The sequence below is a fragment of the Festucalex cinctus genome, chromosome 5 (genome assembly GCF_051991245.1).
Source record: "Festucalex cinctus isolate MCC-2025b chromosome 5, RoL_Fcin_1.0, whole genome shotgun sequence".
NCBI lineage: Eukaryota > Metazoa > Chordata > Actinopteri > Syngnathiformes > Syngnathidae > Festucalex > Festucalex cinctus.
In genome coordinates this window covers 12,479,999-12,492,923 of record NC_135415.1, presented here as the reverse complement: position 1 = coordinate 12,492,923, position 12,925 = coordinate 12,479,999, and the positions used below count along the sequence as shown (strand labels likewise).

General features: G+C 36.4%; 1 protein-coding gene across 5 annotated transcripts in view; it reads left to right on the top strand.

Moving 5' to 3' along the window:
• Positions 1–12,925, top strand: part of wdfy3 (WD repeat and FYVE domain containing 3) — a 104,071-nt gene that overhangs the window by 49,368 nt on the left and 41,778 nt on the right. For all 5 annotated transcript variants that reach the window (XM_077521041.1, XM_077521042.1, XM_077521040.1 and 2 more), the window contains 4 exons: positions 3,723–3,937; positions 7,416–7,528; positions 9,021–9,270; positions 11,076–11,176. In XM_077521041.1, coding sequence (XP_077377167.1) covers positions 3,723–3,937; positions 7,416–7,528; positions 9,021–9,270; positions 11,076–11,176 — 679 coding nt within the window. The remainder of the gene's footprint in view (positions 1–3,722; positions 3,938–7,415; positions 7,529–9,020; positions 9,271–11,075; positions 11,177–12,925) is intronic.

The following is a 12,925-nucleotide window of genomic DNA, read 5'->3' as shown; positions in this document are numbered from 1 at the left end:
CATAATATTGTCGGGGATACCTCATCATTATTGTTTACTTGAATATACTCCATTAGGCCTCTTTGCAATTCTTGTTTAATTTCGTTTTTATTTAGAAGAGATACATTGGCGCGCCAATATTTAAAATTGTTAGTGTTGGAGAAGAGAAAGGATAGAGAGAGAGAAAGAAAGAAAAAAAAAAGGGGAGGGGGGCAAAAAGATGTAAAGGAGAGGGGGAAATTACTCCTTTGTGTCGAAGAATGATTTAATCCCTGCGTAGGAAAAAGTTGTGCGGCCTCTCCTCGATGTCTGTCTTGCTCCTGCGGTGCTCCAACCTTCCCGGAACAGCTCATTTTCCATCCGCTCCCTCTCATCCACTCGCACCTACCTGTACGCACATCTCCTTAAGCACCGGGAGCGCATCCGATAACGTCGGGTAGGTTTTTTCACCATCATCAAGGAACATTTTCAACTGTGCAGGGAAAACACATTTCGCCCTGATATTCTTGACTTTTAGTTGCTTTACGACGTCACGCGCGAGCATTCTCCTCTTCTGTAACTCGGGTGAAAAATCGTGATCCAAGTAAATCTGAATTCCGTTGTACATTACTGACCTCTGCTCCCATGCTTTCCGTAGTATGGTTTCCTTGACAGAGTAATCCAAGAATCTAACAATCAGTGAGCGCGGGGCAGCTTTGGGATCTTTGGGCTTGCCGGAGAGAGCTCTGTGTGCCCTCTCAATGGCTATGTCGAGCTCCGGGGAAAGTTGGATTGCGGATTTAAGCAACTCCTGTACGAAGAGCTTAACGTCTCTTCCCTCGCTCCCTTCTGGCACGCGATAGAACCTCATGTTGTTTCGCCGCAGTCTATTCTGCATATCCTCGCAACGCGCCGTCAATTCCATCTCTCTGTGTAGCAAATGGCGGAGGGCCTGCTCATGTCGTTTAGCGGTGTCCTCGTTAGCACCAATGCGGCCCTCCGCCTCCGCGACTCTGTTCTCCAATTTTGTCACATCTTCTCTCAGTCCCTTAAAAGATGTTTCCAGCCTTGTCAGGGAGAGTTGATTTTGCATATGGCCCTCTTGGTTGTCCTTCCTCAACTTCTCGAGCTCAGCCAGTATTTTAGACTCGGAGTTATGCATGCTATCTTCTGTAGCTGCGGGACCGCCCGAGGCCTGTTTCAAAGTTAGCTGTCTCAAGTTGTCGCCTTTATCTTTATTTTGATCCTGTTTTTGCGATCCTTTGCCTCTTAGGGATGTTGCCATCTCGAAAAAAAAGAGAAAGGGGAAAAAAAAATCGTCGAGTACTGTGGTTTTAGTTAGGAAATATATCGAGTATGGACGGAGCGCGATCTTCAAGCAGCTGCTTGGAACATGGCGTCACCGGAAGTCCGTTTTTTTTTTTTTAACAAATACAAATGTCTTGTTAATTAACAGAGATGACAAATTTGTATTTCTTGAACACTCTTGTCATTCAACATGTCAGTAAGTTACATAGTCAATTGTTTCATTTTATAAACTGACAATTTTTTTGTGTAACAACATTGCAAAAGTAAATAAATAAATCAAATGACTTAATTGTTAAATCCAATTAAATCAATATTAACGTTCCTCAGAAATTGTGTGCTTCAAAAAGTCAAAACATAGAATATATTTTAAAACTTTAAAATTGACGATATATTCCACATTTTCCATAGAAACGTATGCAAAACGGAGTCAGTTGCTGGACAGATAAATGTCTTCCACAAGTAAAAGTAAGGTCATAAGTCTTCTTCACCTGAAGACTTGCGTCCATTTCCCCGCCACTCTTATGAGGCGCTTCCCCTAGTGGGCCGCCAAGTAATTGCTCAATAAGTCATGAACAATGGAGCCATTATAATGGCTGTATATTAACTATAATTATCGCGATACTTGCGTAGGCGTATCGATAAACTTATCTGGAGACAAAATATCACGATTTATTCAGATATATCGTCACACTCCTAACTCCACTAACTTAATACCCGGCTAGTTTGCCACCTCAACAGGCTCACACATAGTTTGCAACAAAAGTCAACTGGAATAAAGTAATACTTGATGACCGTTTTCATGTAAACTTTGTTGGAGTGCTCGTAATTCATTCATACTCGACTCGTTTGCCGTCTTGATGGGCTGTCAAATACCTGGAAACTGATAGTTTTTTTCATACCGATTAGATGGGCTGCCAAAGGCTTATTGCTCTAGAGCAGGGGTCGGGAACCTTTTTGGCTGAGAGAGCCATGAACACCACATATTTTTAAATGTAATTCCGTGAGAGCCGTACAATATGTTTAAAACTAAAAGCACAAGTAATGTGTGGATTTTATGTAATTTCAACACTTTTAAAGTACAATAAGTCTCTGAATTATTTTAATAACATTGTTATGCTGTTGCTAATCAATGATGAGTATTTCTTACCATTAATGGGACTTCTGGTGCTGCATGGTTTTGCTGATGGCTTTGTAGTCTGGTTGATACTTGGTGAGGTAAAGCTCCATGCAGGTGTTGAGACTTCCATCCATTAAACGTGATCATATGTTGGTCTTAATGTTCTTTAGATGTGAGAAAGACTGCTCACATGTGTACGTAGAGCCAAACATTGTCGGTACAGCAATACTCACACGCTGCAGTGTGTGGTATGTGACGGGAAGCGCGTTCCAAGTTTTGACAATCAGCTGGTCTGCGGGTTGAAGTTTTTTCATTTCTGCCCACTTGTGTTGGCTCGCCAACTCTACTTGCTGTCGTACGATACTCCTCGGCTTTTTTTTCTTCTCAAAATGGTTTCTAAAATTAGCCGACAAACGTTACGCGATTAAAACGAGGGAAGTTTACTTCCCGATCTCACACACATACGCACATCGGCCGCTATTTTGGACAGTGAAGGCCGAATTTGTCGGCTGCATGACGTCACTTCCGGCACTGACTTTCATATGAATGGATTGTCAATGTTTCATGTGGTAGTGCATTGACTGACACTCCATTCATGTGTAAGTCTGTGTGTGTTGTCGAGTCACGCCGGGAGTGACGTCAATGCAGCCGACAAATTCGACAAAAGGAGTCTAACGAAACATTTTTGTTTAATAATTAAAGATTTGTCTGTGAGCCAGATGCAGCCGTCAAAAGAGCCACATCTGGCTCGCGAGCCATAGGTTCCTGACCCCTGCTCTAGAGTATATACTAGGAATGTAACGATAGCCAAACATCACAATACAATATTATCACGATATGAAGGTCACAATACGATAATTATCACAATATTGTGGGGAGGTTGGCGATACAAAAGGTCACAATATTGTAAAAAAAAATCAGTGAACTCATACTAAAAAAAAACAAAAAACAAACAAACACAATATTGTGCTTTTGTACATAACGACAATGCCATTGGCGTGGATTTTAAACATAGAAGGGCCCAAACATGCCTTGTGAAAATTAAACTGCACTAAAAAACTAGCCACCAGAGGGTGCTAGAACTGCACAAATGGAAACCAACCTGACTTTTTGAACAGATGTGCTTCTTTAAATATTGTGACATGACGACGACGATATATTGTGGCAGTTTTAATATCGCAATATCACGACATTGCCGTTATCGTTACATCCCTAGTATATACCAAACAACAACTAAAGTGTCGGAAATGTGTTTCTACGTAGTCGTGAATTTGCTGCGTCATTGAATGTGCAACCTTGTGACCGTATTGAGTCCATACCCGACGATTTGTCATTGCAGCACGCGTTGGACCTCCAGTTGGCGGTGGCCAACATCCTTCAGACGCTGGTGAACAGCGAGCGGAACCAGCAGGTCCTGTGCGAGGCGTCGCTGCACCAGCGCCTGCTGCATCGATGCAGCCAGGCGCTGGGCGACGAGGACCACCCACTGCACCCGCCGCTGCAGCGCATGTTCGAGAGACTTGCCTCGCAGGCGCTGCAGCCCATAGCACTCAGGTATGCGTCGTTATACCTCGGTTATTACACCTACTTTGTGTTATTACATGTGCATGGTTGTATGCATACGTTATTTCATGTGTATTTATATATTAGATTATGGAAAAAAATAAAAATCACGATTATTCAAACAATTTTTTTTTTGGTACGAAACAAGAAAATGTTTAAGCATTCAAAATATTAAAACTTAAAAAAAAATAGAAACACTATAATTATGTAAGTTCCTTTTGGAACAGAAGTTATATTAATTAATTAATTAATTAATTAATTAATTAATTAATGTATGTTGGCAAAAAGTTGAAATTTGAGCGCAGCATGTGCACTGTGCAGTACGACAATTTTTTTTTTTTGGCACAAAGCAAGAAAATGTTCAAGTGTAAAAAAAAAAATAATAATAATAATAATAAATAAAAAAAATAGTAAGACAAATAAAACTATTTGAAACCATAATTATACAAGTTCCTTTTGGGTAAACAAAATTTATTAAATTAGTTATTTTAACATTTAAAAAAAAAAAAAGTGCAAATGTAAACAACTGAAAAATGAGTATTAATTTTTTTACGATTCTGATGATTTTGTAATTGTAGTGTAATATTTGAAATTTTAATTGAATTTCGATTAATTGTACAGCCCTACCACATGTATAGTACATATGTCATCTATTACACATAAATTAGTATGCCTAATACATATAAAGTTATTTATATGTTTTGACATGGATAGTGTATTATTTTACACACAAAAATGACAACTACTATATGTGCACTATTGCATACAGTTGAGTTGAGTTGAGATATGTTATTACATGTTATTACACTAGAACGCCTAGGGCGCAGTTACCATGGTTGATTCAGACTGAAGAAGGCCTTACTACTACTACATTATAGTTGTTGTTTTTTTCATGTATTTTACATGAAAATTACACAAGCTATAAATGTGTAAAATAGCAATATGTTATTACTTTATTACATGTGCATTACTTCAAGTAATATTTTTTTTATTACACATGTGTTATTACACTTATGATAATATATATACTGCATGTCACAAAATTTCTTTTTGAGGCACATTCCAATTTCAAATTGTCCTCCTTTCCGCTCACGCTCATGTCAACTGTACATGTCAAAATAATCAATTAACAAGCATTGCAGCCATCAACTTAGCGACCACAAAACCCACAAACAAATCTGTACTTGATGGCCGTCAATGCTCGTATTTATAGAAATGACAAGATAATTAATAGCCTTTTATTAATCCCGCGAGAGAGAAATGAGTGAATGACCTGAATGCGTAATGTGCTGTGAGCTCTCGGCTCTCATTTCCTGCTTGACTGGCGAAGCGAGACGGCGGGAAAAGTTCATTGACATGCACGCGCTGCTTTCGCCTTTCACATGGAAATGACGGACGGCGTGAGAGGGGCTGTCAATCTGCTTGCCGCCGTCTCAAAGCCCACACACTCTTCCCCCTTCTTCATCATCGCCACCCTCCTCTTCCTCTTCCTGGTTGGCATGCAGTCGTGCCTTCTTCACTCCAACCGGCACAGTTGTTTTTTTTTCTTTTTTCCCACACACTCTGTTTCAGTAGGGAGGACCTAAAATGCCAAAATTCAAATGAAATAAAAGACTAAATAAATAAATGACTAAAAGTAAAAATAAAAACGGATATAAAAAAAATATATAATTTCCCACACTCTCTATTTCAGTATGGAGGACCTAAACTGCCAAAATTCAAATTAAATAAAAGACCAACTAACTAAATAAATAAATAAATAAATACATGACTACGGTTATAAAAAAATATCATTCAAAAATTAAATACAAATGTACTTAGGTATTTTTGTTGTTGTTTTTATTTCCATTCATATTCACTTTATATATAATTTTCAAATTATATTTTTTTCAATATCCGTTTTTATTTTAATTTTTAGTCATTTATTTATTTATTTAGTCTTTTATTTATTTAGAATTTTGGCAGTTTTGGTCCTCCATATTTCAGTGTCTATGACATCATTTGAAAAGGACTGACATTTAGGCTGGCAGATGACTGTATAAACGGTAACTAGCAAGATAGCCAATGACTGTACAGTCACACAATGCAGGAAGTGTGTATATATATATATATGTGTGTGTGTATATATATATATATATATATATATATATATATATATATATATATATATATATATATATATATATATATATATATATATATATATATATATATATATATATATATGATAGATAGATATAGATATATATCGATAGGGCGGCCGAGTGGTTAGCACGTCCGCCTCCCAGTTCTGAGGACTCCGGTTCGAGTCCAGGCTCCGGCCTTCCTGGGTGGAGTTTGAATGTTCTCCCCGTGCCCACGTGGGTCTTCTCCGGGTACTCCGGTCTCCTCCCACATTCCAAAGACATGCATGGCAGGTTGATTGGGCGCTCTGAATTGTCCCTAGGTGTGCTTGTGAGTGTGGATGGTTGTTTGTCTCCGTGTGCCCTGCGATTAGCTGGCAACCAGTCCAGGGTGTACCTTACCTACTGCCCAAAGCCAGCTGAGATAGGCGCCAGCACCCCCCGCGACCATTGTGAGGAATAAGCGGTCAAGAAAATGGATGGATGGAATTATGGATGGATGGATATATATGTGTGTGTGTGTGTGTATATATATATATATATATATATATATATATATATATATATATATATATATATATATATATATATATATATATATATATATAAAATGTGGTACATTTTATTTATTTTATTTTTTTAAAGGGAATTAGCATTAGTGTAGAACGGCCAATAACTGTAAGTAATGACTAGATGGCTGGCCAATGACATTGCAGTTGCACTGTACAGAAAAAAAATGAGTCAAACCAAAAATGTTAATATTAAGGTATAAAAATTCTCTAGATTATACTAATACAAATGTTCTTTTTTTAATCATTTGTAGACGGGCATAGAATCATGGTTGATTTTAATGTAGACTGGCCAATAACTGCACTAACTGTGATAGCCAATCACAGTTTGGTCAGACAATGAAGGAACATAAAAGTCAAAATGGGAATAATATACTACACAACAGTTTTGAAATCTGTCAATTTAGAAAGATTGGCTTGTAGACCGGCCAATGACTACACAAACATACACTTAAAAAAACAGCCAATGACTATACAATGTTGCACCTTGCAGATAGACTGAAATTAGAAACATCAATTGAAATGTAAGCATGACTTTCCAAAGATTGGCTTGTAGACCAGCCAACGACTGTACGAACGGTGACTTTAAGACTAGAAAGCCGGACAATGAGTGCACACAACGCACTTTTCAATAGAAAACACCAATCTTAAGGTGTGGAAAGCTCGCATTTTCACGGATCGGAACGTAGAGCGGCCAATGGTGGCGCGAACGCTGACTGCTTCTTTTTTTCTTTATTTTTTATTTTTATTTTTTATTTTTTTTATTTTTTGGGGCAGAGAGTTCCTGCGTCTGGGCAACCCGCTCAACTGCGGCGCGTGGGACAAGAAGCTGCTGAAGCAGTACCGCGTTCACAAGCCCAGCTCGCTCAGCTACGACGGCGATGCGCGAGGTAAGCCTGCGTTCGCACAGCGGTAGATGCTAACAGCTAACAGTCGACATCAAGAAAAAAAATAAATCCTGTTTATGGCATTCTGATTAATATTCCCATTGTGGAATGTGAGTTATGCGGCAAAACCCACTCATTTTTATTCATCTCAGGGGGCGGCCATTTTGCCACTTACTGGTCACTGAAAATGAAATCATAGTAGATCAGAGCTCAGGTAACGGCTCATCACGACTCACCTGTTTTTTAGGTTTGGTCGTGACGTTGGCAAGCTTAGGCGCTGTGATGTCATATTCAGTCAACAGCAAGTAACAAAATGGCTGTCCCCTGAGTTGGATAAAAATAGGTGGATTTTGCCATTTTTATGTCTGTGAAATGTGAAAAGTTTTTGTTGCTTATTAAGCTCTTGTCCTGAATTTTTTAACTTTACAACACAGAGAAATGATTTTGTATTTTTTTATTTTTTTTATTATTATTAATTTACTATTATTTACTTTGTTTTTATTTACTTTATTTATAATGTAGTATTAGTATAGGACTGCCACTGCTGAATCTTTTTAAAAAGGATTAACTTATCGATTACTGTATTACATCGAGTAATCGCCTCTCCCCATTTATTTATTTTAGTGCTGTCAAAGTTCAACCTTGAACTCCTGAGTTAAAGCTTTAACTCAAGTTTGACAGCACTAATGTATTTATTTATTTGGTTTTTTTTGTTTTTTGTTTTTGTTTTGTTAACACACTAAGGTTTAATTCGACCATTTTATAAATATTTTTATTAATATTTTTATTTTTTATTTTATTTATTCATTTATTTATTTTGGTGCTGTCAAAGTTAAACTTTGAACTCCTGAGTTAAAGCTTTAACTCAAGTTTGACAGAACTAATGTATTTATTTATTTATTTATTTATTTATTTATTTTTAACCCATTAAGGTTGAATTCAACCATTTTATTATTTGTATTTTTTATTTTATTTATTTATTTATTGTGGTGCTGTCAAAGTTAAACCTTGAACTACTGAGTTAAAGCTTTAACTCAAGTTTGACATCACTAATGTATGTGTTTATTTTTGTTTGTTTTTGTTAACCCACTAAGGTTTAATTCAACCATTTTATAAATATTTGTATTAATATTTTTATTTATTGTTATTTATTTATTTAATTATTTTGTTATTAATATGTATTTATAAATTCATTATTTATTATCTTCTCTGCGTTTGCATTATTAAATGGCAAAAAAAATTGCCTATGCTAAATGGTTAGCAATTACCCTTAGCATTAGCGTGCTAGCGATTACCATTCCAGGTAAACAAACACTAACCACCATGTAGTTCACACATACATAATGATATCTACATTACATTACACACGCTCAATAACTTCCTGTCCACCATCTTTAGCTGACCTGTTTTAACGTCGACTTGGTCGACTTTTATTCCCGGCCCTATATTTGCATTCTTATGAATGCTGATTTTTTTTTTTATTTATTATTATCAGGCAGCATGACGACGTCGATGGAGGGCTTCGGCGCCGACAGCGTGTTCGCCACGCCGGCCGAGGACGGCGGCCAATACAACGGCCAGTACCGCATCAGCCGCAGCCTGGTGCGCTCGGCCGAGGGCAGCGCCGTGCCGCTCACCCGCGTCAAGTGTCTGGTCTCCATGACGACGCCGCACGACATCCGCCTGCACGGCTCCGCTGACACGCCGGCCTACGTGGAGTTCGACGCCTCGCTGGAGGGATTTGGGTGCGTCTCTATTAGTTAGCGCCAGATGCTAACTACACAACATGGTTGTTTGTTTGCCTGTTTTGGATGTGTGTTCCTACTATCCAGGGCTGTACAATTAATCGAAATTCAATTACAATTTCAATTATTACACTCCACAATTACAAAATCAGCATAATCATAAAAAAAAAAAGATTGCTACACATTTTTGAGTTGTTTTAATGTTTACATTTGCACCTTTTTGTTAAATATTAAAATAATTTAATACATTTTGTTTTCATCCAAAAAGAACCTGCATAATTTGTTTCAAATAATTTTATTTGTCTTTTTATTAGTTTTTTTTACGTTTAAGCATTTTCGTCTTTTGTACCAAAAAATAAAAGATTGTTTTTGCCAACATAAATAAATACATAAATAAATAAATACATAAATACATAAATTTTACTATAAATATATATTATAAATTCTGTTTGATCCAAAAGGAACTTACATAATTATAGTGTTTCTATTTCTTTTTTTATTGGTCTTAATATTTTTAAATGTTAAACATTTTCTTGTTTTGTACCAAACATAAATAAATGCTCATTCTACTGCACAGTGCACATGCTGCACTCCAACTTCCAGTTTTTGCCAACATAAATAAATAAAGAAAGAAATTAATTAATTAATTAATTAATACATAAATAAATCAGTTTTTACTATAAATATATATTATTATAAATTCTGTTTGGTCCAAAAGGAACTTACATAATTATAGTTTTTCTCTCTTTTTTTTTTTTTTTTTTTTTTTTTTTTTCAATTGGTCTTAATATTTTTAAATGTTAAACATTTTCTTGTTTTGTACCAAAAAAAAATATATATATAAATATTACTATAAAAATATATTAATATAAATTCTATTTGGTCCAAAATGAACTTACATAATTATAGTATTTCTATTTTTTTTTAATTGGTTTTAATATTTTTAAATTTTAAATATTTTCTTGTTTTGTCAAATATTTTTATTGATGTTTTTAATTTTCTAGTGAATACAACTGGGGGGTAACACACACAAAAAACATGTTAATAAACAAGTTGCCATCAGTTTTTACACAAAGCGAGAAGAAAACAATTCCTACAAATTTCCATCCAAATAAGGTAAACGAAAGGCAAATGGTATTCCCCACCGAAATCAACACATTCAACCACACCATACATTCTAAAACTGAGGGAAAAGCATAAAATAATAAATTGAAAGAAAAAAGAAAAGGAGAATAATAAAACAAAACAATAAATCCTAAGTAAATAAACACAACTAAAGATTAAAAAGTGGGGAATTTTCTTGTTTTGTACCCAAAAAAATAATTGTTTGCATAATTTATTGCTAAAATAATCTTGATTATTTTTTTTACATAATCAAGCAGCCCTACTACTCTGTGTTAGTGCGCGTGCATTTGTGTGTTTGTATGATATGTGTGTGTTTTGTGTTCTTTTTGCGTATTTGTGTTAATAGTGTGTGTGTGTGTTTTTGCGCTGTATCCACAAGTGTTGTGTTCCTGTTTACACATTTGTGTTGCTAGTGAGCCTGCGTGTGTCAGTGTTTTAGTCACAGCAGAATAGAAAAAAAAAAAGTTTCAAGCAGTGCTGCGGAGACGACAGCCCTGGCCCACTTTCTCCACGCACACAAAAGCCTCCCTGCTCTCCCATCTGTCAACATGAAATATTGATGCGCTCCTCTGCTATTAGCAAAAGCACTCTTTTCTCTCACACGCGCACGCAAGAGTGCATGTTGGCAGATGTGCTCGATTAACGTGTATATTTGTGCGCGTGTGTGTGTGTGTGTGCAGGTGTTTGTTCCTGCCCAGTCTGGCTCCTCACAACGCTCCCAGCAACAACACCAACTCGTCAGGAGTCGGCGATGGCGACGTCATCAGCGGCATGGGCACAGGTACGGCGCTTCCTTGATGACATCATCAACCAGTGACCGCAAACCTCTCTCCTTGATCATCCTATCTGTCTTTCTCTTTGCGTTAATCGTGTTCTCTTGTCTTCTCTCCATCGTCTTTTAAATTTTCTCTCCTTCAAAAGCTCTATCTTCTCTCCTCCTTAACTCATTTGTTCGTCAAAACGTATAAAAACATGCTATTTTAATCATTGCCATGGTCCCAAAAATGTATATATACGTTTTTTTGGGGTTTTTTTTATGCTAGCGCATACAGAAGACTTCGATGCAACCTCTGACCTGAAGAGGTTGCTTAAAGCAATGGTAGTTATTACAAAAAGACAGCCAGCAGTTGGCAGCAGAGTATAAGAGATCAACCAGGGCCATGTTGCAACCAGCCCTTTTCCCCTGTGTTTTCAACAGGTTTGTGAATAATGATGAAACTTAGCTATATCATAATGCTAATTGCTGCCAAAACTGCTTAATGAAATAAAATAATTAAGTAATTAGTAGGGGTGCACCGATCACAATTTACCTGCCGATCACGATCCCCAATCTTTTAAAAAGTCTGACCTGCCGATCCCAATTTTTGCCGATACCAATTTTTTTTCTTCTTTTCATTACAAGCAGCATATATCTTCAGTGTTCCAATCTTTGGAAATTTGAAAACATTGAACAATATCGGCAAAATAATACAAATGGGTTGTTTTAACTGCACATGAAGTAGTTCTCTCAAATAAAAATGAAAATCCCATTAGTCATCTCAGCAGACCTCTGAGGAGGGAAATGAGATTGGTGGAAAATATTTGTTTATTTTTAAGGTAATTAGTATCTTAACTCATTTGTCCCCAAAAACATATAAATGCGTTCTATTTTAAATGTTTTAAGAATCCCAAAGACGTATTTATACTAGTGCTGTCAAACGATTAAAATTTTTAATCTGAATAATCACACTTTTTAATTTTGATTAATCACGATTAAATTACTTGCGTATCCGCCTAATATAAAATAAACACAAAATACCGTAACATTTTGACATTAACACATTTTATGAATGTAATTTGCAAACATTGAGTAAATGCATGTATGCAATAGCATGCATGCGTGTATTGCTAAAAACGTAACAGCATTATATCAATTGGGTGCAATTCAGCAATTATTAATTAAACGCAAATTACTTTTGTTTTATCTAAAGTCCTGTCGGGGTGTTTTTTTAAAGTGAAATTTAGCACCGAGCACACCAACTGGAGTCACTCCGCTCATTTTGGAACAACAAGCATAGGAAATGGCGTGCATTGACCTAATCACTACCAGCGCAGCCTTCAATATAACCATCCGCGGTTATGTTCAAGGCTCAAGTGCGGTCCAAAAATAAATAGTGCGATTAATAAGCGTTAATACGTTATTAATGCAACATTTTTCTGTGATTAATTAATCTATTAACGCTTTAACTTTGACAGCCCTAATTTATACGTTTGGCTTTTTTTATGCTAGAGCATACAGAAGGCTGTGATGCAGCCTCTGAATTTCATCAAATACGAAAACGGCAAGAAGGTGGCAGCAGAGTATACAAGATCAGCCAGGGCCATGTTGCAACAAGCTCTTTTTGACAGTGTTTTCATCAGAAATGTGAATGTTGATGAAACTTAGCTATTTATAATGCTAATTGGCAATTGCTGCAAAACAGAAACCAATACAAATATACTTTTTTTTTGTCCCTGATGAAAGAAGGGCTCTAATCTTCCTTTTGGTAGA